At 40.3% G+C, this 26625-nt stretch overlaps 1 protein-coding gene across 4 annotated transcripts; it reads right to left on the bottom strand.

The window, feature by feature from the left end:
* Positions 1 to 1061: 1061 nt before the first annotated feature.
* Positions 1062 to 26606, bottom strand: TMEM87A (transmembrane protein 87A). Of its 4 annotated transcripts, none has more exons than XM_071744659.1 (20): positions 26380 to 26606; positions 25243 to 25300; positions 21742 to 21839; positions 20765 to 20881; positions 19413 to 19466; positions 19258 to 19314; positions 16730 to 16877; positions 15937 to 15998; positions 13871 to 14054; positions 12884 to 12983; positions 12071 to 12164; positions 11468 to 11539; positions 9706 to 9814; positions 8547 to 8605; positions 8279 to 8382; positions 7836 to 7909; positions 6123 to 6184; positions 5192 to 5247; positions 3406 to 3436; positions 1062 to 3053 (listed from the first exon to the last, which is right to left on the bottom strand). In XM_071744659.1, exons 1-20 carry the CDS (start codon positions 26509 to 26511, stop codon positions 3012 to 3014), a joined length of 1713 nt encoding a protein of 570 aa, XP_071600760.1. In that variant the 5' UTR covers positions 26512 to 26606; the 3' UTR covers positions 1062 to 3011. The 4 variants fall into 4 exon arrangements, with proteins under 4 accessions (XP_071600760.1, XP_071600758.1, XP_071600759.1 ...); XM_071744657.1 differs by having other exon boundaries at positions 16730 to 16892; positions 26380 to 26513; XM_071744658.1 differs by lacking the exon at positions 11468 to 11539 and adding an exon at positions 10851 to 10919 and having other exon boundaries at positions 16730 to 16892; positions 26380 to 26513.
* Positions 26607 to 26625: the final 19 nt, after the last annotated feature.

Genomic DNA, 26625 nt, shown 5'->3' with positions numbered 1-26625 from the left:
TGGCAGATCTCAGCCTGAGAGCAGACACGTTTCCTCCTGGTTGGTTACCAAATCTTCAGAGCAGTCTGCTCTGAAGTCTGCTCCACTTTTTATTTTACAATTACAATCCTCATTTTGAAAGAATGGATATAGAGGTGAATTAAGTCTTCCCTGTCTACTTAAATCAAGTTAATAATCCTGCAGAGCTTCTGGTCTCTTGCATTCTGGCAAGGTGGCTTCGTAACAAAACTTCCCTGACCAGTCACAGAGCTCACAGGAGCAAAAGGAAAGGCAAAGATCTCCTCAGCTGAACCAACACATCTGACCAAATACAGTCAGGGGAGAGGCCACATTGCCACAACTCCTTTACACACCCCCCCCTTCACTCCTCACCCAGATCTCCTCTGCTTTTGGCCACCTCTTCTGCAATCCTAACCGTGGCAGCTCTTGTGCCTGTGCCACAGCCCATGTGATACTGGGGGAACTGGGCTCTGACACAAGTTCTCTGGGCTCTGATACAAATTTTCTGGGCTCTGACACAAGTTCTCTGTAACACTGTGAACGAGGAACTGACAGCACACACCTGCTGCATGCCAGGAAGCAGCTGCTACCTGCCAAGGATAAAGACTCTACCAAAGAAGGGGAAAACTAAGAGCAGCTTACTAAGGGAGCAGCAAGCCCCTTGTGGAATTCAGGATAACTGATGGAAGTGACTACAGGGATGGGAGGGCAGAAGGCAGAGAAGATTGCCCAAAACCACTGTAGTTATAGGCTGAAAGCATCACACTGATACTACATTTCTTTTAAATTATTAAGCTGTGAATGCACTTAAAGAGAAACTGTTTCATCTTTACTTTTGTTCAGAAATTTATCATTTGTCCTACCTGTATTAGCTTTTTAAATAACAGACTTTCATTATATTGCCAAGTTTAAAAAGAAAAAAAAAAAGAGCTATCGGGATCAAATGCATTATAAATACCATGCAATAAAGAGTTTAAAAAGTGAGAGAGCTTTGTGAAGAGGTGACACTTTCTCAGGTGAAAGAGCAGGCAGTAAGTTAGTGGAAGGACACAATATAAACCTTTCTACTCTTTGCCTAGCTTTTATTAAATAGTACATACAAACTTCTTTTGTGCTTTCAGTAGAGAACATTGTTCCCTATTTGTCTCAAAAAACCTTAGTAACCCAAAATGATAGGACTTAAAAACAAAAAAAAAAAACCCCAAACAAAACCATTAAATAGCAAGTTTCTTGTAGCTTTATTTCACAAAATTTCCTCTCCCCAAAAGGACACGAAGGTAATGTTTGTTTCATTTATACCAATTAAGCATAGCAAATTAAAAGTGTTTTCTAATTAAAGATTCTACCTGTGGCCTAGAGAGGACAGCAGAGGAGCTCCAGCAACTCTTCCAGACTGATGTGTTTTGGCCACAGTTTATTTTCTCTGCCCATCCACTGAGGGTTTGCTGCCCCCAAGGCCCAGCTAGCAGAAGATACTATGCACTTGTGCCTCAGCTGCTTCTACTGTAAAGTGCCATGTTTCAGCATAAATTGCTGATAAAGATAAACCAGAACTAAGCTACCAGGCCTTACAGTGGAATTAATGAAGTACAGGCACATGTTCACTTCTGCTGACATGTAGCTATGAGTGAAGAATGAGGAAAACTGACTCCCTCTGCCATTCCAGCAGCAGCTACATCAGTTCCCCAGAAGTCCAGGGCTATGCTGCTTCTTGCCTAAAATTATCAGTTGTCAGGGTTCTGAACACAACCCAGAGCTTTTGTCATACAGTTCACAGTGGGTTTCCACACATAAGTTATTGCAAGTGAAGCCTCTACAGCCAAGCATCAAATAGAACACTGTCCAAAAGCTCTTCTTCATTTGAAAAGGGAGAAACAAAAAGCAATTATATAGAAGAGAAATCTGTGACTTGGACTGAAACACAGTTATCAGAGTATCTCTTGGCCACAGGGACCAATTGGGACAAGAAAGTCCATCATCAAATCACTTGAAGGAAGGCAACTGGGAGGCAATTCTAAACAGACTCTGGGAACAGAACCACCCCAGCACTCTGTACTCCCATCAAGGCCTCTTTCAAGTAAGGTAAGTGGTGCTTGCACCCTTTAGAAACACCATCTTCTCAGAAAAGTGCTGACCTCTGGGTGGGAGACGTTACACGTGCAGGGAGGAGAGTTCTGCTGAAATGTCTAGCTTAAGATGAGTAGTCAAGCACTGGTGAAGAACTGCAGGAGTGGGTTTGGATTTGTTTGGTTGTTGTTTGCTGTTATTTTTTAAATTAAATCATGCAGCACATGGAAGGCAGGGGCAAATCCAGGCAGCCACCACATCGCCGGCAATGAGATGTGCCCCAGCAGGAGGTGTTCCCTCTGTGCAGCTGTCACCTATAGGTCAATGGCATTTAAAATAGAAAATCTTTCTTACACAGTGTTGTGAATAAAATTGCACTTGACTTTGTTAAAAACTCCCATCACTGTAACTTTTCCAAATATTTCCTTTCTGGCGTCTTCACTTTCATCATTAGTGAGAGCTTCCCTCTAAAAACCTCCCAGTTCACACTGGACACATGACACAGAACAGCAGGAAGCCACTATCTACCAGCAAATGGGTCTGTGGTTTCTTCAGTGCTTGTTTCTATCTGTCCCCACCCTCCCTCCAGAAAGGTACAGGCAGTTGACCTCCAAGTATCAATTGCAACGTTGAAATACAAACTCCTCAAGCAGACATTAGGAATTTTAGTTTCACAGATTAAATATTTGAAAAGTTACAGAAGGTGCTGGAATAATACACATTTAAATTGCTTAGAAATCCAAACTTGCAGCAACTTTGTAAATTCAAATTTCCAAAAGGTTTATAATGTCCTCATGAACTTCTTCCACATCAAGACGCCCTCCTGACAAGAAAGCATCAAACTTCCAAGGCTGAGATCAAGAAACAAATCAGCAGGATGCACTTGCTCCACATAGCAACTTTAAAAGAGGCATCTCCACTTCCAATAGCAAAAAGCTACTCCTTCATTCCATTTTGGACCTTTCAAAGTGTGTAATCATTCTTTCCTGAAAAAGAAAATACCCCGTGTTGTCATTTCCCCAATAGGTTGACAGTATTCAGAAATAAGGTGCTTTGCACATTCACAACAAATGCACTCTTGTATGCATTTTAAGTCAAGAGCCAACTTACACAGCAGATATGCCTCTTCTTTTAAAATACACATTTAGAATACACTTTGTATTCCAAGAAGTTGTGTCATAGTTGTCCCCACTATCCTCCCTCCACCCCCTTCTAGGATTTTACAGCTGCACTGGCAAGAACACAGTCCAGCTCTAATAAGCCAAGTCCCTAACAGCTGACTCATGACTCCTCTGGCATGTCAGAAGACTAATTTGAACTGAAGATTGGTTTACTGACCTCATCTGAATCCAGGAGAGCTGGAAGAGCACTGCAGTGGGGAAAAAAAAAAAAAAAAAGAAATAAAGAAATAGTTAAGAGAATTAGAACACTTACTGAGAGCATATTATTGACAGCCATTTTCAGCCTTATGCTGCACCTTAAGCTTTTTAGGGGACAGGAGACTGATGGTGAAGATAGAGCTCTCAATTAAACAAACAGAAATTAAAGACACAAAAGAGAAAGAGCCCAAGGAGTATCCTCAATGACCTTTGCAGTTAAAATTAGTTTTTTCTAAGCTTCTCATGACCAACTGAACAATTTCCAAGTTGTCATGAAATAAGTAAGGTGGGAACACTGCTGAACTACACTCGAGACATTTACAACATGGGACCAGATTGTCCCAGAAATCAAACAAGTGACACAGGTACCACAGCCTGTTTAACAACAATAATTCCATCTGTTGGAATCTCACCACTTCATAGAATCATAGAATCCTAGGGGTTGGAAGGGACCTCGAAAGATCATCTAGTCCAACCCCCCCTGCCAGAGCAGGGCCCCCTAGAGTACATCCCCTAGGAACGTGTCCAGGTGGGTTTTGAATGTCTCCAGTGAAGGAGACTCCACAACCCCCCTGGGCAGCCTGTTCCAGGGCTCCGTCACCCTTACAGTAAAAAAATTTTTTCTGATATTCAACTTGAACCTCCTATGCTCCAATTTACACCCATTACCCCCTGTCCTATCACTGGTCACCACTGAGAAAAGCCTAACTCCATCTCCCTGACACTCACCCCTTACATATTTGAAAACATTGATGAGGTCACCCCTCAGTCTCCTTTTCTCCAAACTAAAGAGACCCAGCTCCCTCAGCCTTTCCTCATAAGGGAGATGTTCCACTCCCTTAATCATCTCAGTAGCTCTGCGCTGGACTCTTTCAAGCACTTCCCTGTCCTTCTTGAACTGAGGGGCCCAGAACTGGACACAATACTCCAGGGTGCGGCCTCACCAACCTCATAACCCTGATCCTACTTTCAAAACAGAAAAATCAGTAGCAGACTACCTTAAGGTGCCCTTTCCTAGCTTATACAAGTCTAGTCCTTGTTTTCTTAAGGAACTATACCAGGAAGTAGATCTGGGAAAAAAAAATTCAACTGAGAATATGTGCTTTTTAATCCTCTTGAAGCTTCCCTTGGTTTCTGGCATTTAACTGACTTCCAGTAGTTTTCTACTGGAATCCAAAGCCTTTGCCATAATGACCTGTTCAGATTTATGAACATAATCTGTGAATTTCTGTTTTGATATGAAAAATTTAGACATGGACACTGACAATTTTAGGATGTAAAAGTTATTAAAAGCAGAACAGATATGGACTGCCTACATAGCTGATTTATTGACAGAAACATAACAGTGATTCAACACATATTCCAAATAAAGTTGAGAACTAAATGACATTATTCAGTGGTTTACATTGGGCAAGATGCTCAAGGACTTGTCAGACCACTAAACAGAGAGGATTTGTTTGGTGGTTTTTTTGGATTTATTTAATTAGTTTTAACTTCAGTGCAAACACAGCAGTCTTTGGTGTCACAGTCCAAGACAGTGTTTAAGTCAGCATGGGTTGAAGTGGCATGAACTGTTAAGTCTAAAAGATTGCACAAAGAATCAGGCTAAGAAGCCAGAGGCCTTTTCCAAGCTGAACTCAGTACCTGCTCACATAAGTGCAGCACACAAGTTATGAGGCATTCTAATGTATTTTTATTCCTATGTCCAAGGAACCTGCTTTTATTGTGATGATAAAAATACTCACACATCTGTCACTGATGAAGGAACATTCTCCTCTACCCACTTCAAGTCATCCTCCTGCTGCAATTACAGAAATTAAATAGAAAATAAGTCAGTTCTGCCAAAATGCTGTCACATGCAAGCCTTTTATTTGCAGCCTACTTGACAAAAAACAGTTTATAGTGTTAAACAAAAATAAAAATCCACCTTCAACTTCATTTCTGGATTATAGAAAATGCATTCCAAGAAAAAAAAAAAGCCAGCAATGACCTAGTGTTGACTTTGTAATACTCTAATGGTGTCTAGGAAAATTTGGCTTTCAGGGCACTTTATTTACCTAATCCATGTCTTATCTTCTACAAAAGAACATTAATAGATGACAAAATTGTAAAAAGCATAAGCTACATTTTGCAAAGGTAAATTAACTGCATTGTCAGGATTTCTCATTTCTAATTCACAACACAAGCCCACTACAACAATTGAAGCTGTAGAACTGACCCTTTCTCAACCTGTCCTCAAACCAGAAAAGTTTTGTTTTCATGTTACCCTCAGAGTAGCAGTAAAAAGTTGCAAGAGACCTTTGAGAAAAAGAATGCTAACAACAAACATATTACCATGAATTCCTACAGGTTTTTCATCTTTCATGCATAAATTTATGCATAAATGCCTTGAAAAGATGGAGACATTTTGTATATTAAAAATGTTCTACTCAAACTATCTAGGTAGCTACATAAGATATGCAACACCCTTTTAGAGTAATGAATCATGGAACTCAAAATTAGAAGGCAATTTATTTAAAATATAGTTCAGCCTCCCTCTTAACCTGACAAACTTGTTAAAATAATGCTTTACTCATTATCAAAATATAGTACTATAAAAATCTATCTATACTGGATTTTGCAAACATTCCTGAAGAACAGACTATTATCCCTCAAGGTAGGGGGGGGCATACTCACAGCTTTGTTTGCTTTTACATTCCCATTTGGTTCTTGCTTTGTACTTCTCATTTTCATTCCCTCTGAAGACAAAAGAAGGAAAAAATGTTGGGATACCTGAACTATAAATTGTTCATAGACTGCAAATGCCTGTTTGTTGCTGAAGTGTCTCCAGAGAAGAGCAACAAAGCTGGTGAAGGATGTGGAGCACAGGAGGAGCAGCTGAGGGAACTGGGGTTGTTTAGTCTGGAGAAGAGGAGGCTTCAAGTTGCCCCAGGGGAGGTTTAGGTTGGATGTAAGGAAAACCTTCTTGACACAGAAAGGATTATTGAGTAACAAAATGGGCTCCCCAGGGACGTGGTCGAATTACCATCCCTGAATGTGTTCATAAATCATATAGATTTGGTGTTTAGGGATATGGTTTAGCAGTGGGCTTGTGGACCTAGGTTAGCAGTTAGGTCAAAGGTTGGACTGGATGATCCTAGAGGTCTTTTCCAACCTGAACAATTCTATGATTTTCTGAAAGTGCTGAGTGTTCATTCAGAATATTTCAGAGACAGAGTAAGACAGACAAGTTAATCAAAAAGACAATGCCTCCTCTTTGAAAAGCTTGTAGTATTTTTCCTGACAGGTGGGGCAATACCTAGTTTTTCCTGTATTTTGCAATTTTACCTGGGAAATACCAATTTTTATTCCTTTTCTTCAAGCCAGATAAAAGTAGCTTAGAACTTAAAACAACCCCAGAGAGACTCTGGAATCTCCATCCTTGGAGATTCTCAGAAGCCATCTAGACACAGTCCTGGGCAACTGGTTCTAGGTGACCCTGCTTGAGAAGGGGTTTTAGACAGGATGAACTCCAGAGATCCCTTCCAAGCTGAACCATTCTGAGACATTTACAACTCCCATCATTTATTTTAACTGCTGACCACCCACTTGATTGACTTTAAAGCTGAGATGCAAAACACACCTCCCAGCCTGGCAGAGCATCAGATACAGCTGATGTGGCAAATTCACCCAAGAGATCACACACTCCTCCTCAGCTCCTAATCAAGTCAAAGAGCACTGCTCTTTGCTCCTGGCAGAAGAGATTTGTGGAGAGAACAGCAGTGGCTATGTCATCCTACCTTTTACCTAACTTATTAACAAGGACAGCAGACATAATTGGAAGATGAAAGGGAGGGAAGAGAGAGGGATTTATAGTAGGAAGTGGGTGAGTGGAGAGAAAGATGCAACCTCGTATTATAGAGCAGAACTCTTTTATTCCTATGTAATTCCATGAACACAGAATCCATATTTTCACTGACCATACCTATACTAGGCCCTAATATGGAAAATGAAGAAGACTACAGACAGAGAACAGACAATAAATGAAAATCCTTAAACTGGATTTTAAGAGAGAACTGCAAACTAAGCTTCTGCCAAGCAATAATATCTGAGAGATCCTTGTCATCATGACTGGAACCAGAAATTGAAATATTGAATAAAACAAAGTCCAGTGGACGTGGTAAAGCAACCACAAAAGCAGCAATGTGTTCAGTGTCATCTGAAAACTCCTGAATTAAACAGGCAATGTAAATACTGAACAAAACCCCAACGTTTTCTCTACAGCTGCATAAATCAATGGCAACAGGGAGGCATTGATTCTGCTTTCACAACAGTAACAAACTTTTTACAAGAGAACAAGAAACCTCCTTCCACAGAAGTGTCTCTTCAACAGAGAAACTTTTCTCTTACCAAAGCTTTCCTTTAACATTGGCTCTTTCTGCTCATCATCCTCCTCCTCTTCAGACAATGGTGAGAAAGCAAACCTTTAGGAGGGAAAAATAAAAGCTATCTTAGAATAATATCTCTTGCCACTCAAGAAATTCATTACCCCAACATTCACATGACTCGGTTATTCTATGTAGTTCATAGCTTTTAAGACCTATTCTAAACTACATAATCAAAAGTTCAAGCCATTTCTTTTTAAATAACTTCATCAACAGGAACAGACTGAATTTTATCTCTGTGACTTACTACACTTTTCCCCAAGTCCCTACACACACACACTGCTTAGTACCCTTATGGATCAGTACACAGCCACTAAATTATCCACCAGCACCTCTTTGGTTAAACAAGAGGCCTCTTTGGCCTTCCCAAAGGAGAGTATTTTCAGAAAGAAATAAGAAAAGCTGAACCTTTGGTTGTTAGCAGATGGTCTCCACAGGATCATGATGACAAAAAGGATCATTGAGAACAATAAACGCCAGATGGCATCATCCACCCATAGCTCCTGCCAGTCCTGTCAAGGAAAACAGCAGCACAAATGGAAAGAGTTGCAAGAAAAAGACTGTCTTATTTCTGTGGACATAGTCCAGAGAAAAATCTGCCCTCTCACTGCTTATATTGCCAAGTGTAAACTTATCAAGAGGCAAGAACTGCAGAAAGCATTCACTACAGACTCACCGACTGACAGTCCACCAGCCTGAACTTCATGGTGGTCCAGATGATAAATACAATAGATGCTGCAAGATTGAAATAAACAAGCTGTTTATTACTGCAAAATATGCTAATCTAAATGAACTACTCACAGGACTCTGCTTCCCAAAGAAAGGGCAAAGACCTAAGTAGTGAATTCTTAGATTCAAATTTATTAGTTCTGGAAAAGAGGAGATTGATTTCTTGTACTGCCTTTATGTGGGAATTTAGGCAGAGACCAGTGTATTTTTCTCTCAGTTCTTCACAGACATAAGGAATAATTAAAGTATAAAGTGTTTGGCCAACTCCTCATCCCTGCTCATGATTCTTATTTTACTTTCATCTACCTTCCAAACCATGGCTTCCTCATCAGTTGACAAATAAAGCCCACCTTGAATTAACCAAACCATGTGAGCTGCCTGAGAGCCCAGATCTCACCTGTACAAGTTCCAATGCTCAGACTATGCTCTCACCACACTTTTAGATGTGACTTCCCTCCATTAGGGTGTTCTATGAAGACTAAGAACCAGATGCTGACAGGAATTTAATCACAGCTGTTGACTAAGAAGGATGCACTTTTTTATTTAAATAAAAAAGCACAGTTCTTAGAAGTTTTCTGCTCATTGTATGGACAGCATTTCCAAACAGATGAGGAGCTGAGCACCTGGCAACACCAGATTTATTCTTGAAGCTCAGTTCATCCCTACTATAAATGGAAAGATAATCTGAATTTGTATTCTTCCAGAACAAAGAGGGCATTATGTTACAATACTGTGTTCCCAAGAACCACCCTGGTCTTCAGACATTCTAAAAAGCCAGTAGTACAGTGATACTGTGACTTTGGCAAAAACAACCTCTGTGAAGTTAACAGCATAGGATAGTATTTTGCCCCCAGCAGCTTTAAGAGGGACAGAAGTGCCCCTTTACAGCAGCTGCATGGAACTACTGATTTTCCTAAAAGCAGGACTAATAATCCACTGCCTCTGAAGTATCAACTTAACACTTTGCATAGACCCACTGTTAGAAATAGGTCAAGTGTTTGAAATACCAAATACTTAGACTGCATTTACAGAAAGGTCAAACTCAAAAATCTGCTTTAGTTACCAAGCCATATATCAAAATGACAGGTGCTCAACTTTCTCCTTACCTGCTACTGCCAAGATGAGTGTGTTGGTGAAATGTCGATACAAAGAAAGTTTCACAACGTTCCTTCGAAGCTTGAGCAGTTTCATTGTTTGAGTTAAGCTGATGAATATGTATGGAAAGTCAAGGAAAGTCTCTGAAGAGACAAGCTGGTCCCAGACTTAGGACACTGATCTTATGATTAATTGGTTTCCCACTCCCACACTTAAGGCCTCCAGAAAGGTAGACCAGACTCAGTAGAAGAAAAGTTCATTCCATGGCAAGGGGACCAAAGAGCAGGATTCATCTCTTTTATGTTATTTACTCATCTGTACCTAAAACTCCTGTCACACAAAGGTGGTGTTTATCCATTTTGGACTATGGCCCATTACTCCATAAAAGTGTCAGAGGTACTTAGGATAAATGGAAAATCAAGTCTGAACTAGAAGCAAGTTAAACCCCAATTAATGCACACCAGTGTCTTCACCCTTTTGCCTAGGATGTTATTTCCATAGTGACAAAACAACATAGGAGAGGCACCATGGTTGGAGAGAATTTGGGTCGTCATGGTTGGGTAGCAAGCTATTCACATTTTAAATAGTTCTGTGATTGCCTTGCACTCAAAACACTTCATAGGGATTTTGCTATCCATGGTTTGGAGTTCAGCATTTGACAACAGATACTCAAGTCACACAAGAGTAGGATAGTTTGGATGTTATAGGTCAAGACACCAAAAAATTAACATATTGTCATCTACTTGAAGATGAGTTCAAAATTTTACAGAAAGAATTAAGCTTGATGTTGCTAAGCAACCTTCTCCCCAAAACAGAAACTGAGTCTGTTCTCCAAAAGCTACAACTAAAGAACCATTACAGTGCTACACTAGAACAAATTCATTTCATACTTGAGAGACTGAGGACAGACAGACTTAACCTCTCTATGCTCAGAAACTGCTCTAACACAGATACCTCCTAATTTTCCTTGTACTGGTTGTAACAGAAGCTCTCCTGAACACCCAGTTACAGAGGTTCTGTTAACTTTATCAGAAGTGGAAAGCACATAAACTCAAATTGATTAAAAAAAACCCAAAAAGTTCAGCCAAAAAGACTTCCAAAAGAAAACCAAATCTGAAAGAAAACACACCCCACCAAGTAAAATAGTGAAGGATATCCACCAGCACAGGGCAGTGTCTAGGAAAGCCAGGGGTATAAAAGCCAAGGAGGCAAGATCATTCTGGGCCTGGAGACAAAGAGAGAGCCAATAAGAACAAACTGAAAAGGAAACAAGATACAGAAGAAACGAGGAGGGTCAGGCTATGAGAAGTCACAAACACTCCACCACAGTGCTTCTGAGTTTTACTACAGAAGCAGAGGGTTTGAATCAAGAGTTTAGCCCAATGCACAAAGAGGAACTGACAATCCCACATTGTCAGTTCTCAGTTCTTCACCAGCAAGACAAGAAGTAGCTTTCCAGATTAAATCAGTCTAGCACTGTTAAAAGCAGCCTCTGCTGAGGCAATTGCTATGATGATGTGATCTGGCCACTTCCCTTTAGAGAAAACCAGCAATCAACTTGTTAAGAGTTGGAGTAATTAAATGTTTTACACTATCTATGGACAAATCAAATGTTCCAGTGGCAACCATGAGTTTGACTGAAAGTGGCAAAAATTGCTTTTGTGTGCACATCAAAAACTATCAAAGTCCCAACTGCAACAAGCAAATCAAAGTGCAAGACAGAAATAATAAGCTATAAATCAGACTGTAACATTTTAGTTTATGAAAGGATATCCACAAAATAATACAGGCATCAATCATGGACAGGGCCAAGTTTGCTATCAGAGCCACAGTTGCATAGAAAAACTGTAAAAGTACCAAATACACAACATGTTAAATACTTTATCCCAAAATACCAAAAACCAGAACAACAATAATCAACATCCTGAGATACACTTCTTAATTAAACAAGCAGCAGCACCACTCACATGCACTTCCTCAGGTACAGGCTCCAAAATCAAAAAGTGGTAGTGTTTTTTTGGTGATTTGGTTTGTTTTACTTTTTTTTTTCAGTGTCATGGTCAGGTGACCTAAGCTGTACATTTGTGTCTGCAACTAGTGTCACCTAATCCAAAGTATTAGACACAAGAGTCCAGAATATAGTGTCTGAAACCTGACTAATCAGGAAACTTTTAGAATTATTTCAAAACACACAAATACATCCTGATAAAGAAGACATCAAACTTTAAATACTTGTGAATAATCCATATGCACAGTCTGAGTTTAAGCACTTCATTGTCTCTGTTCAGCATAGCCCTGGGATTCTCCTTAGAATGTAAGTAAATACAACCAGTAGGATCTGTGGCATATGTGAAAAGTCAAGCAATGATTACTGACCCCTGTGACTCTAAGAACACCTTCCATGCCAGAAAATAACAGGTAGAGGGCTCCAGCCATAACTACTTTGTGAAGAGTAACTCCAAGGCGAGGCCTGTAGGAAAGCAGTGAAATTTAGAGTAAGTGAGGGGAAAAAAAGTGAAGTCATCTCAACTGTAAGCTAAGGTATGAAGCATGTGAATAAAAGGTCCTTGTGGCAAGCCACTTACAGGTCCAGAAATAATTTTATTAGAGTGCTTGAAGCTTATTGTTCATTTTGTCTTATGTTAAGATCTGACTAAGGAAGGTAATGGTAACAGTCCTGTTTTCTTAGTTACCCTGTTCAGGTTTTTACAGCCATTTCAACAAGTCTCAGCACACCCTTTCTTCACCAGTTTCCCCACACACCCACACTTGCTAGAAGCTTCCCCTACTACACAGCATGTTGTTTTATCATCAGGTACATCTGGGTCACACAGATGAGCAGCAATACTGGCAGCAGAAGCCTCCTAAAGCAGATTCCCTCCTGTATCAGTGATTCTTAACTTCCCCCATTTCTAGAAGCTCCTCCTTGCCCAGAAGGAAAGCACAAAAAGCTCCCATTTCAGTCAGTGGGGTGTCTCAACAGTGACTCAGAAACAATCCCAACAGTGATACATGGGAGGAAGTGGGAAGGAGAATGACCACCAAATGCAACTGATGTTGACTACTGGAAGTCTAGACCTTTACAGTACTTAACTAAAGCATCTTCAAAGTACAGGGAGATAAATTATTAAAACCAGCAGTCAAAAGCCTTCTAATAGAACACACCAAAGCTGTGACAGAATTACTCACTTGACTATCCCATATCCCAGGCTGACTATGATGACCAGAGTTCGAGCCAAGGAACGTTTCACAGCAGAAAGCAGTTCTGCCAGGATTACTGCCCCTTGAACTACCAAAAGCAAAGAGAAGGAAGCTAAGTTATGAAAATATAGTTTATTTTATTAACTACTGCATGCAACTGTAGTACGAGGACAATTCTTTTCAGAAAGTTAAAGTACTTATTAAAGTACATGTACTTATTACATATACATGTACATTACATATACTTATTACATGTACATATGTACTTATTAAAGTACATATTTTCTTTATTACCTACACCTGGAGTAAGCTTTCAGAAAAGCTGTGTCTCTTAGTATAAAAAAAGCTACATCAATATTTTACATCAATAAAAAGTGCAGAGTAAACGATTCATATTTTTCCATAAGATCAGCATGGATGAACTTCCAAACAGGTCAACCAACAAAACCACCCTGTACAATGGGTGTGGCCAATTAACTAAGTAATAATGAAGTTTTACTTGCAGAGTTTCATTTGTATGCATCCATTCTAAAAACTCAGAATTCCAAAGTTTTATATAGTGGGAGTCATTTAAGATGTACTATCAGACTATGGGCTGAATATCACAAGTCATCTGCAATCAGGAGTTTCTAAGTCTCTTTCCATGGTCAATACCAATTGTCAGAAATTAATTACAAGCTACACTTAAGATTTTAAACTTCAAGCCTGTACTGTAGAGTTTCTGCAGGATCCAGCATTTTGTATCCCTAAGACACAACACTCAAGAAAAAAAAGCAGTATCATTTCAGCTTTAGAAAAACAGATCATATTTACAATATATTTAAAAATGCAGAAACTTTGTTTCCCTGTTCTTTGTTTTGAAACAACCCTCAAATAATTAAATACTTATTCTGCATCTGTCATCCCAATTCAGCATGAGTCATTAGTGGAATAATGTCCCCATCAATTAAAAGGCATCCTGCAATTGCCACCTACCAGATTCCCCCGTGTAGCGGATATTCTGGAATTCTGCATAGAAAACTGCTTTCTCCAGCATTCCCAGGAAGATAACAGCACCAATCCAGAACTGAATCCTCAGGAGATCCCTCCAGTAACAGGCTGACCATGCAAGCCACAGAACTCCGAAGAACACATACACAATGCACATCACCATGAAAAACTATTACACAAAAAGAAATAGGAAGATCAGACCCAGAAAAATCATCTCCTGATTTCTACTCAGCAGCTGTAAGATAGCTCTATTTTCTCCCCCAAGTGTCTCTCTCCTGAAGTTTTTATACACTTAAGTTACTAGAAACAAGCCTTGCTTCATTTGTGTTATCTGGATTTTTTTACAGTGCCAACTGTATTTTCTCACTGCCAACCAAGAGAATCAGAGTAACTGAATTTCCAAGCAATTTCTCTCTTGGAGAGCAGTCTGCCAATTTATTCACAGGAAATTTTTCTAAGGAAGATATCAAGTGCTAGTGGCTGTCAAAAATTTAGATAAAAGCTCAGGCAAATTATCAGTAGAAATCCTGACCCTTCTTACTTATATTTCTATTACTAACTTTATTGTACATTTACAGTACTGTGTAAATAAACTTAAAAGTCACATTTTCACACCATTCCACAGAACAGAGATAAGCAACTGATGGTTGTAATCCCTCTGTTCAAATAACTTGACCATTTCCCTCAAAAATCAATTTCCAGCAAACTCAGTTTTTGACCATGCTTTAGGTCAGCCAAAAACCTGGAACTGAAAAGGTAACTTGGATATTCATTTAAACATTATCATTTTGTGCCTTTCTTTTCCAGTCCAGTGTTACTTGCTTCAGAAAAATTTTCAGGGTATTTGTCTCCCATGGCAAACAATAAGCTTGAAAATGCTACTCAGTGCTGAATTTCCTAAATGACAGCACCACAGCAGGTGCTGGACAGTAAGAAGAGGGATGAGAAGGAGAGAGTAAAACATGAAATGAATTGCCAGCATAGAGGACCACAATACTCATGCAATCTCTTCTTGCAGAAGATGGATTTATTTTGTTTTTATTTTAAACCAAGCAAGCATTGAAATCAGATGCCTAATCCACTGAAATTTCCTAATCCACTGAAGCTTTTACAGACTGAAAACACCTTCCTTAGGAGAACAGCTTACTGCTCCTTAAAGAGTTTTAAATCTGACTATCCATGCCTCTCAAATGGTAAGGACCCAGGCATCCTACTTCACATTCAGATGCTCCATTACAGAAACATTTAGACCTTTTTCTGGACCTGACACATGGGGATATTCACACCAGCCAATTACATGTCAATAAAGCTGCTGGAAGACTTTTACTGCTGTGGAAAGAAAAACATGTTTCAGAAATGCCATCAGGCTCCCCTGTTTACAGGTCATGCTTGCCAATACAGTCAAGCTAGAGAACTCACTTGGTACTGATCCCCAGCTGAAGTCTGTCTACTCTATATAAATATTTAAGATCTGTTTTCTTAGCCTTCTGGACAGAGGCAACGAGAAACTAAGTCAGCAACTCCTCTGAATAAAATGAGGATTAGCTCTTTGTAGTTCAATTATGCTTTTACTGTTAGGCAGTGTTAAGAACCTCCTCATGGGGTGTAAGACAGCTGAGGAAGGAAGATTAAGCTGTAGAAGAACAAAGAGAGCACTGACAAATGAAAAAGACGCTGTAAACAAAAGCATAGAACAGCAAATTTTCTCAAATGAGCTAAGGAGAAAAACAATGTCAGTAAGAGTGCTCAGTTTAGAACTAATGATTTTGATAACTTCTGAAACTACAAAATCATCACCAAAAAGCCAAACAATCCACAGAAGGACAACATCAGCAGCTTAGGCAAACATCAGAAATGTGTCTTTTCTCTTCTTATTTAGTTCCAAAAAATTCTAAAACACAAAAGGCACCCCACCAAACCACACTAAAATTGCTCAGTTATGTTTTCTGAGACATTGGCTTTGTGTTTCCTGAAGTCTGGAAGGAGAATATTTAATTGAGATTCAAATCAACCAACAGCTTTATAAGTCAAAGAAAAGATACATTACTTACAATCATCAGAGGATAGTCTGCAAGTGAGAGATACTCATATGGCCCCTTCAGTTCTACTGTCACTGTCAAAAGACAATCCAATAACCAAATTGAACAAGAAGCAAATGGAGGAAGCCAGGATAAAGCACTTAACTCATTTTTACTCAAGCGTAAAGAAATTCCAAATATTCACATAACTTGTAAGTCTAACTTGCACTTTAATCAAAGAAAGTTAAGACTCAACACACTCACCTAAAAGCATGCAATTAAAATTACATGCTCCATTACCAAGTAACTCATGGCAGTACTTAAAGTAATTTGTGGTGGTGAGTCAAACATAACAGGAAAGTTCAGAAACACAGGTAAATTTCTAAGGGGATTTTCAAACTTCCCTGAAGTTTGGATAGGTAATCCATGCACTGATAGATATACAATAATGTAATTTCAAGGTGATAATTATGGTCTTTGTATTATACATGATTTGAGAGTATTAATGTAAATGTCATTGTGTTAGGAGATTTTTGAAACACAACACCAAACCTTAAGATTGAACTTTAAAATTGAAGTGCTTCAGACTCTTTACTGCCACTGAACTGACAGACCTGCAGGCTTAGCATCTTCAAGATACAAACAACCACCTATTTTCTTATGATAAAAAGAGTTGTAGTAGGTAATACTTTTATCTATGTCAAGGGAAAGATAGTGTATTATGAACCATACAGCATAAATTAAAAGTACCTTAAAACACTCTCAGACTAGTATACATAAAAATGGCACTCTATTTTTTAGCTTACTGTATGAACAACTATCTTACTTGTAAAGGGCTTATTTTGATCTGAGGAAGGTGGTGTTCTCTCTATTCTTTTAACATTGGTAGGAGAATTCTTCGCAGTTGTAACTCCAATTTGCACAATAAATATATAAGGCCCATCTCGCCAGGTTCTGATAACAGCATTCATTGCCTGAAAAGAAAATGTCTACATATAGACAAAGCACAGTCAAGTAGACACAAAAAGACAGCAGACTTTTCATACATAGGCTGTATGTTCCAAGTAAAAATAAAGTTAATCTCTTCCCCGGCCTAAAAGTTGTCAATCAATCAATATTGTCAAATCAGTAAGTATTTGATTTTAAATCTATTTATCCAACATAACACCTAAAATTTAGTTGTTTGAATCTGGGAGGTGAACAGGGCTTATTTGCAAACGTGACACTGACTTACTGCAAGAGTCATCTCAAAAGAGATGCAAAAGCTACAAAGAATTCAGCAAAGCATCCTGGGTTTTGTGTTCAGTCTAGAAACATTAGGATCATCACAAGAGATGCTTCTTTCCACATGAAATTAAATGTTTACCAGCAGCACAGCTGCATATAAATCAGCTCCCCAGTGAAGGATGATTTTTCTTGTGTAACATAAGTAGCAGACACATAAAAAACTTCCATAGCAGTGATTTCCTGTGGAAAGTACCCTGCAGCACATCAGATACCCATAGAACTCAAACCCTGACAATGAACAAAGAGAGGAGGCTTGTCCAGCTAAAGATTTGCACCATGAAACAAATCAGAGATTTCTTCTGGAATTCCAAAACTGTTAATTCTACAACTGAAGAAGTTATAGGCAGCTCAGAAACTGCATATTTACCAGGAACCTTAAGGTTAAAATTAAAAATATCTATACATATGCCACCCATGATGAATGCAGAACTACCACAAAGACTTTTTATAACAGCCTCTCCAAGAGAATTTCATTATTAAGAGCATGCATTTCTTTCAAGAAACCTCCTGTTGCCTCTTTGCCAGTGATACAGACAGTGGAATTTAGTGCATCTTCAGCATGTTTGCTGATGGCACTAAGCTGTGTGGTGTGGATGACACACTGGAGGGAAGGGACACCCTCCAGAGAGACTCTGACAGGCTTGAGAGGTGGGTCCATGCCAACCTCATGAAGTTCAAGAAGGCCAAGTGCAAGGTCCTGCACCTGGGTTAGGTCAACCACAAGCAAAAATACAGGTGAGGTGGAGAATGTCAGATTGGGAACAGCCCTGAGGTCTTGGTTGATGAGACCAAGCTCAACATGAGCCACCAATGTGCTCTCACAGCCCAGAAAGCCAAAACTCTCCTGGGCTGCATCAAAAGAAGTGTGGGCAGCAGGTCAAGGAAGGGGATTCTGCCCTTCTACTCCACTTTCATGAGACCCCACCTGGAGTGCTGGGTCCAGCTCTGGAGCCCCCAAAACTGGAAGGACATGGAGCTGCTTGAGTGAGTCTGGAGAAGGGCCACAAAGATGAGCCAGGGGCTGGAGCCCCTCTGCTCTGGAGACAGACTGAGAGTTGGGGTTGTTCAGCCTGGAGGAGGCAAAGCTCCAGGGAGAACTTAGAGTGGCCTTCCAGGATCTGAAAGGGACCTACAGGACAGCTGGGGAGGGACTTTTTACAAGGGCATGTAGTGATAGGACAAGGGGTAATGGTTTCAAACTGAAAGAAGGTAGATTTAGGTTAGATATTAGGAAGATATTTCCTGTGAGGGTGGTGGATACACTGGAAGAGGTTGCCCAGAGAAGCTGTGAATGCCCCCTCCCTGCAAGTATTCAAGGCCAGGCTGGATGGGGCTTTGAGCAACCTGGTCCACTGGGACATCTCCCAGCCCATGCAGGGGGGGTTGAATCTGCATGATCTTTAATATGCCTTCAAACCCAAACCTATGATTCTAAGACCTAAAGCCAACATAATTTTATGTATCAGAAAAAGAATTAATGCTGCTATTGACTGAAATTGTAAGACTCAGTAAACTTAAGAGGGATGTATTTGAATATACCAATTTTGCTTTTAAAATAGCTCCACCTCTTACTGCTTTCTTTTGTCATTTAACAATTGCACACACAACTATTTATGTTTTAGCTTTAAAATAAATGGCCCTATAAATACACATGGAGTTAAATACATTTTGCTTATTGAAAACCAAAAATCACTCAACTTGTTAGGTACAGTGTTTTTAAAGACTATGTTAAAGATTAAGCCAAATTAACCTCCAAGTATTAGTCCCCACTTAATAAGATTGTATCAATGATTCCTTGAAATTAGGAAAAAAATTTTTAATTTATATCATTAGTTTGATTGGTATGAGGCCTGTAATTCACACATAGAAGTTGCAGTTACTCTGTTTTTCCACTAGTGCTATTGTTTTAAGGTAAATCTAATTTAAGCTAGAAAGGTGTCAAAAAAACCTAGAGAATTGCACCATTCCTGTAAATGCTACCAGTAATTTCCTATGCAAAGAAACATGAATTAAAACACAAATTAAGACTGCTAGATCCCAAGCTGTGTTTAAATCCAATATACACACAGTTTTATCTGCCACCATTGTGTGATTTCCTCCACTCTCCTTCTTCTCTTTAACACCCTTAAAGAAAAACAGAAAAAAAAAAGGCAAAAACCATCAGTATGCTAAAACCATCTGTTCATACCTACACTAAATCATTAGAAGGAAAAAAAAATTACCTCTTGTTTTTCAGCTGAGAGAGGCTCTGGATGAACAAATTCTCTATAGAAAATCTGCAGGATATAAAAGGTGCAGCAATTTTAAGGCACTTTACATTACCATGAAATTACAGAGAACAGCTCCCAGTAAACTTCACTATAAAGATGGGTTCTCTGAACAGCTATATTAGAGAGCTTTCCTTTTCTTAAATCAAACAACTGCCCCTTTGTGGAGGGAGCCTTGAATACTTAAGATTAGTATTTTGTTATTTGAGAGTTGCTTCCACCCTCCTTGGACAAGAGGTTTCTGTTTTTAGAACTCAGCCTATGCAAAAAAAAGGCCCCTAGATGAGTGGGGTGTCTATTAGAGATCCAGATTTTGCCAACTCTCCCAAATTATTGTGACTTGGAATCTAGTGGAAAAAAGCATAAGGAGAATTTTTTGTGAAAGTTGAGAAATGAGTACCTGAGAGGAATAGGTTTTGCTAAAAATTCAGTTGACTTTTCAAAGAAGTTGGAGGAAAAGTTACTTTAAAATCCCAGATTCAACAACCTGAACATTCAGCTAAGACATCCAACTTCACCTTACACAGCTAAATTCACAAGATCTCTTCTATAAAACTAAGTAAAAGCAGAACTGACATTTCTCATATTAAACATAAAAAGCAGGCAGCATGCAAATTATTTTAGCAAAACCTTTCAAGCCATTGTCCCAATCAAAGGAATCAGAGACTTACAAACATATTATTAAAAACCCTTTTTCAAGTCACCTTTAGCTTTGTCTAAATCAGAAATGGTGGAATACAGATGCAGCACTGCACAATTTGCCTTGAATTCTTAAATAAGTTCAGCACTGATATTGTCATCAATATCACAGAGCACAGCTGTGCCTGGGGATCCACAGCTGCTGTGGAGCCAATGCTTCCATTTTATTTCCTTATGCTGTTTTTCATTGTGTTTCCTCTTTCATTTACTTTGTTTCAAACACATTTTAGCACTACTTATTTTTCATTTTTAGCCTGCTATCAGAGTAACCCATTTCTCAGTAGTCTTTAATTTCCAGTATTACAAATGAGCATTATCATAGAAAAAAAAAAAAAACAAAAAAAAAAGCCAGTCCTTTATCAACCCAAATTTACTGGGAGCTTTACTCTGCTGCCAGAGATTCACATTTCTACTCAACTAGCAGTATCCTTCTGTAAATAAAAAAACATTCAAAACACAGAACCACAAACAAAAAAAGCAGTACCAAGCTTTCCAGTGGTTTCCACTCCCCATGGTACAACCAGTGAGAGATATAAACACATCTACTGGGAATTACCACTGTGTTAGGCATGACAAAACCAAGCAAGCTGTGAAGTTTCTATCCATACCTGAGGCCTGAAGAGCTCAGAGCAATTAGAAAAGAGGAGAGAATCTGTGGCATAGTATCCTGACCAACCCGGATGCTCTTCAAATGTAGTCCCAAAATAGTAATCTGCTTGCTCATCCTGCCAGCCAGAGAACAGAACTTAGGTTAGCAACAAATACATCAGATGTTTTTTCTCAGTAGGCAGCTGCAAGACCTAGGAAGCACAGGAACTTCTTTCTGCACAGACTCTTGAATGGAATTTAATTGGATAAAGGCCATCAAGAGCAGACTATTCTGAAAAGAAATAAAAAATAAAAAAAATATTCCATACTGGCTTTGAATAAGAATTAATACCTAATTAAATACATAAAACTAATGAAATCCCAGTATTCCTGCAGTGAAGGTGCAGCAGTCAGCATAAACTTCAGTCTAGACTAAAAAACTCTACATTATGATATTAAGGATCATAAAAACCTCATTACTGTGTTATGTTAGTAGTTAAAACTGTTAATATTTTAAGTAAACATAGGAAAGATGTTAGACAATATAAACCCCAGTTGCATACTCCCACATGTGACTGAAACACCAGACATTTTGTATAAATTGCTAATACTTGCTGTGTGCATCCATAAAGAACAGAACTTAGACTAAAGAAGAAAATACTCAATTTCTTTTGTTTGTTGTCATTAAACATCATTGTAAATAATATTTCATCTACCATAAATTCACAGACTTCAGTTTAGAGTTGGTTACTTATTTAATCTTCTGGGTTTAAAAGAATTCTGCCAAACCTTCCACCTTACCCCAAACCCAAATGTCAGAAATTCCATCAAGTAATTCCATTATAAAGGACCCAGATATTTCCTATCTTCCAATGGAAAACTGATGTTTTAGGCCAAAAGAGAAATGAGGATGCAAGCAAGACAGCTGCAATCCCCTCATCCCCAGGTCTGCTTAATTCTAAAATTCATTACCTATGTGTTTCCAAAGAATTCTTACCCCAAAGTTGAAGACTTCATTGTAGCAATCAGAATATCTGAGGTACCAAGTAACATTGTAACTTTGAGAGGGATCACAAGCTTTTTCATCCCCTTCAACTGCAGAAACAAACAAAAAAAAGATAACACGTAAGATAACCTCTATCTCTTAGGCTTTTCCTCCCATTCTGTGGGGTGTTTATATTGCACACAAAACCAATAGCAAAACAACAGAAAGACATTTTCCTCCAGTAATTCATTACTGTTCAGTGAAAGAAAGAAGCATGTGGGAAAAGAAAGGCTATTATAATGTTGCACAATTCTATTAAACTGCTGAAGATCATTTGGAAACCTTTTCTGTTTATTCTCAAGACAACCAGTGACATTTCAGCAACTGCAAACACCAAAAAGAAAGAGAAGAGCAGTGATCCCAAGTGATTAATTATAAGACACAAAAGCTTTCCCTTTCCTAGATATGTGGGACACATAGCAGGTAAAGCAAGGAACAGGTTAATCCTGAGGGTAATTTGCATAGATAATTTTAAAAATACCAATACCATCACCATGAAAAAAAAAGAAAAGGTAAGATTTTTGCAGTTCAATATCCACCCTCCAGCTCCCAAAGAGAAGTCAGTCATCAACACATGAGCTGTCTGTCAAAGCTGCAATGACACCACAAACAGCAATAAGGTAACTTCCCTCCTTATTAGAGACAAATGCATGAAAAGTGAAAGAACAGACTTCCTTCTCCTCCCTCCCCCCTTCATGAAAGATTGTGATTTTTGTCATTTAATTGTAATTCCAAAACTAAATTTGCAAGAGAATTTGCTCTGTCTCCAGACAAAATGAGCAGTGGCTATTTGGAACAGCCATTCAGATGATTCTGTTTGTGCTTTGCCAGCCAACAGATGGCAAAACTCTCTGGAGTTGACAACCTGTTTCTAGTGGCTACCAAGTCCCACACAACCTCCCAGGCAACTTTCATGTCAGACTGGACACCAAAAAAAAAATTGTTACATGTACAGGGCTTTTAATGTATTTTTCCACATAGAACCCTGCAGGTAAGAAATGCAATCATGAAAAAGCTCCTGCTATGGAGTCTTAACTGAGTAATCCCATTTTACATTCTCCACAGAGCTCTAGATGCTGTACAAAAGCCAACAAAGAAGGTAAGAGGCAACACAAGCACTGCAGTGACAAAAGTAGATACCAAATTCTTAGAGAACAAAGGGTCTTCTGATAAAACTGATTAAATGAGGAACATCTCAAAAAAAGTCCTATCAAAAAATAGGAGGCTTTAAAAATACCTTTTAAATTCCTTTTTTCCTATTAAAAGTGTTGTTTCAATTACTGAAGCTCTATGTTCAGCAGTAACATCAACTTTATTTACAGTACCATGATCCTAGACAGGAAGCCAGATGTCTTCTTCTAGAAGAGCAGTTAAGGAAAGGAGTAGATTAAAAAAAATTAATTACTGACAATACTAAACACCAATGGCAGTCTTCCCAGTCAGAAATAGAAAGCATCAGACACCAATAGACCATACAAAAAATAGCCAAAAAAAAAAAAAAACCCACAACACCATAAATATAAAAAAAGGAAGATGAGATGCAGGTGCTCACCAAAACAAAAATATGAACAACCCATGACCAGTCATGTACAGCAAGAAGGGTACAAGGACCACAGAGCAGATGGGAGAGGCAACAGACAGCAAACAAAAGGGCAAAAAAGAAACAATATGTAAGTAAAGCTGAAGTTTCCCAGTATCAGATGCAGTTTAACTGTCATCTAGGCTGAGAAACTAAGATTATGTTCTTAGCCTTTGTTCTTTCCTCTTTCAGTGATTTATTATCTAAATTTATGTAAATTTTTAATCATACTGAACAAACAAGTGCCTTCACTAAAGAATTTCAAGGCTTAATGCCTGTTTGAAGGTGGGCAGAACAGTGTAGTTGAAGTCCACATCAGGAGCCAAGATCTGCCACAAGCCTGTCTTGAAACAAACAAATTTTATTTTCTCTGTACCTTAGTTCCTTCCTTCTCCTGGTTATTTCAGCTGTACACCTCATGAACAGCCTTAGCACAAACTTCACTGCAAGGACCCACATCTTAGTGAGATGCCACATTAGTGCAAGTGTTTCTGGCCTAACACCTACCAAAGCTCCAAATGCCCTTTCAGCATCCCCCCTCCTTTTCCCTAAACATTAAAATTCTAGATTTTGATCCTGCAGCTGCACACTTCCAATTGTCCTGCTGCAAGCAACAAAACTCAGCATTTTAACAAGCAGGAAAACCTTAATCCTGGCATGATGGACCTTTACCAGTAGCTGTTTTAATACTAGCCTCCTGTCTCAGATTCATGTGGTATTAATGGAGGCATTTGAAGAAACTGCCTTTGAAACACCACCTGAAAAAGGGCAGGTATCTGAAATAAAGCCTGAAAAGCAATAATGTTGGTAGTAAACAGAATAGAGCAGTTTTACACAATGTCTTCAAGAGGCATCAGCTAATCCCCATGATGCTCCTGTTAAAAAGAGCAAAATCACTACAGCAACTCAGTCTTTTAGTGACCAAGGCACAGATCCCACTGATTCTCTCTAAAATGAAAGTAATTTCCTTGTTGGACAAGTATAGAAAAGCATTCACCAGCACTGTACCTGTGTAACTACTCAATTAGCAGCTAAAGATCAAACAGCTTCCCACTTCCCACCATGACAAAAACTGGTGCAAACAACCCCTTAAGTGCTCAGAGTGTATGGGAAAGATTTTAAGCCTTTCTCAAGCAGCTAGTCACTTCCATTAGTCACCTACATCATCTTGTTGCCACCTAAATGCTGTTCTCATGTTCACAGATAAGAGAGTATTTCACAGACACTCTCCAATAATCTACATAACAGGTAGCTATGGCCAGAAGAATAAAGAGCAATTAACACAATGAACAAACAGGGAGATTACAGACATGTTTACTGTGTAGCACACTCACACACTGTAACCAGGAGAAGAAAACAGCTCTTAGGAGAGCTCTGAGAGTGTGCAACAACAATCTTACACCAGTCCTAGAAGCACCCAGCTGAAAAGGAACAGAGCCTTAAAAATATTGCCTCTAACTGGCATCTTGAAATACAAATAGTCCCTGTTCCAGCTGGTGCAAGATCTCATGGATAGAGGGATTTACCAGATGTCAAATAGGGGAGGCACGTGGCACAGTAGGGCTCAGCACATCCCACACCTGATTACCCACTATTTGAAATTAAGTAGTGCTCCCACTGCCCATCTTGCACTCTCCACTGAAGGCCTGAATAGAACCATTCATTTCTGCTCCTGGATTAACAGATTATAATTGGGAAGCTTCAAGATTGTTAGAACACCCAACCATATCAGTGCTATGGCTTTCACCCAGTGCTAGATCAGTTGTCACTGCAACCAGTGCAGTTAAACACTTCACAGTGTTTTGAGTCCTAAACATTAAAGCAGAGGGGGTGCCAAGCAGCAAAGAGCAGGTTAATCCCTTTGAACCACTTACATCTCAGGAAAATGGTGGTGTTGCTGAAGAGAATCTTCCCGAAGTTAAACTTCTTCCCCTGCAAAGGCACAGAAAAGGAAGAGGTATTGTCTTAATGTCACTGAGCTTAAGCAAACATAATCTTCTGCTCAGAGTTTTATGTCAATACGGCAACGAAAGTGAATGTCAGAGCAGGAGCAGCCTTACTGGATTTTCCAGTCATGCCTCACCACCCCTTCAGCCTACTCTTAAAGATGGCTTGAGAGACGTGGGGCTTTTTGATCTGCAAAACTGAATCAATTTAATCCCTATTTGTTGATATTATTAGCATTTTTTTGCTGATGAGTGGGTCTGAACTATTTTCAGACCAAAAAAAAATTAAACAAGAAATCAACAGGAATGTTTATCGTAATCCTTTAGTTAACTTCAAGAAGCTCAAACGCCTCACGGAACATGTACATTACTCTCTTCCCGAGTCGGGCAAAGGCAAGTTTAACGTGAGGCACAAACAGCTTTTTTTCCACACAACGCCGAACTCGCACGGTGCGACGGCAGCACGGGGTATCCATCCCGTCGCCTCCCCAGAGACCTCGGGTCTCCCGGTTTACCACCGAGAGAGGAGCCCGGCCTTCCCGACGCCAGGACACAGCGCGGGGGCCGCCAGCCCAGACCCAGGAGGGCTCGGGGCGCCCTCTGCCCGTACAGGCCCCACCGAGACCGGGCCCCGGGGATGCAGGCGGCTTCCCTCCTTCCCTCCCTTCTCACAGACCGAACCCCGCCGCTCACCGACACTGCTTCTCGCAGAAGCCCTCTCCCCCCCGCAGTTACCGCCGAACCGCAAACGGGGCTCCAGCCTCCGGGCCCCGCGCCCTCTCACAAACCCCGGGTGCATTCGGGCCCCACACAGGAGCGGCCCGGGAGGGGACGCCCCCGGTCAGACCGCAAAGCAGCGAGCAGGAGAGGCCGCAGCCCCCCCGCGAAAACCCCCGGCCCTCTCACCCGTACCCCTCCCTCAAGGAGGCCGAGCAGAGCGGCGGCGGCCTCCCTGCCCCCGCCACGGACCCCTACGCTCCGACTGCCGCCACAGTCGGCTGACCCGGCGGCGGCGGGGCCGACCGCCTCCAGCGCGGCGTCCCCGGGCGCTCTCCTCGCACTCACCGTAGGCACCGGCAGCCGCCATTTGGAACGCTGCCCGGCGCCCACCGCGCCCGCCAGCAGCAGCAGGGTCAGCAGCCGCAACACGACGGCCCCAGACCACCGACACCCCCCGGAACGCGGCGCCGCCGCCATCCCGCCGCACGGAGGCCGCCGCTGCGCTGGGCACGCCCCTTCCGCTCCCCGCGGGGGACGCGGCTGCCGTGGGCCGGCGGGAAGGACGCGGGAGGCGGAGCCGCAGCCCGGCTG

Source organism: Heliangelus exortis, chromosome 5, assembly GCF_036169615.1.
Source record: "Heliangelus exortis chromosome 5, bHelExo1.hap1, whole genome shotgun sequence".
In the NCBI taxonomy this organism is placed as follows: domain Eukaryota; kingdom Metazoa; phylum Chordata; class Aves; order Apodiformes; family Trochilidae; genus Heliangelus; species Heliangelus exortis.
Note: the sequence above shows the minus strand (reverse complement) of the source record. Positions and strands in the feature narration are given on the sequence as shown.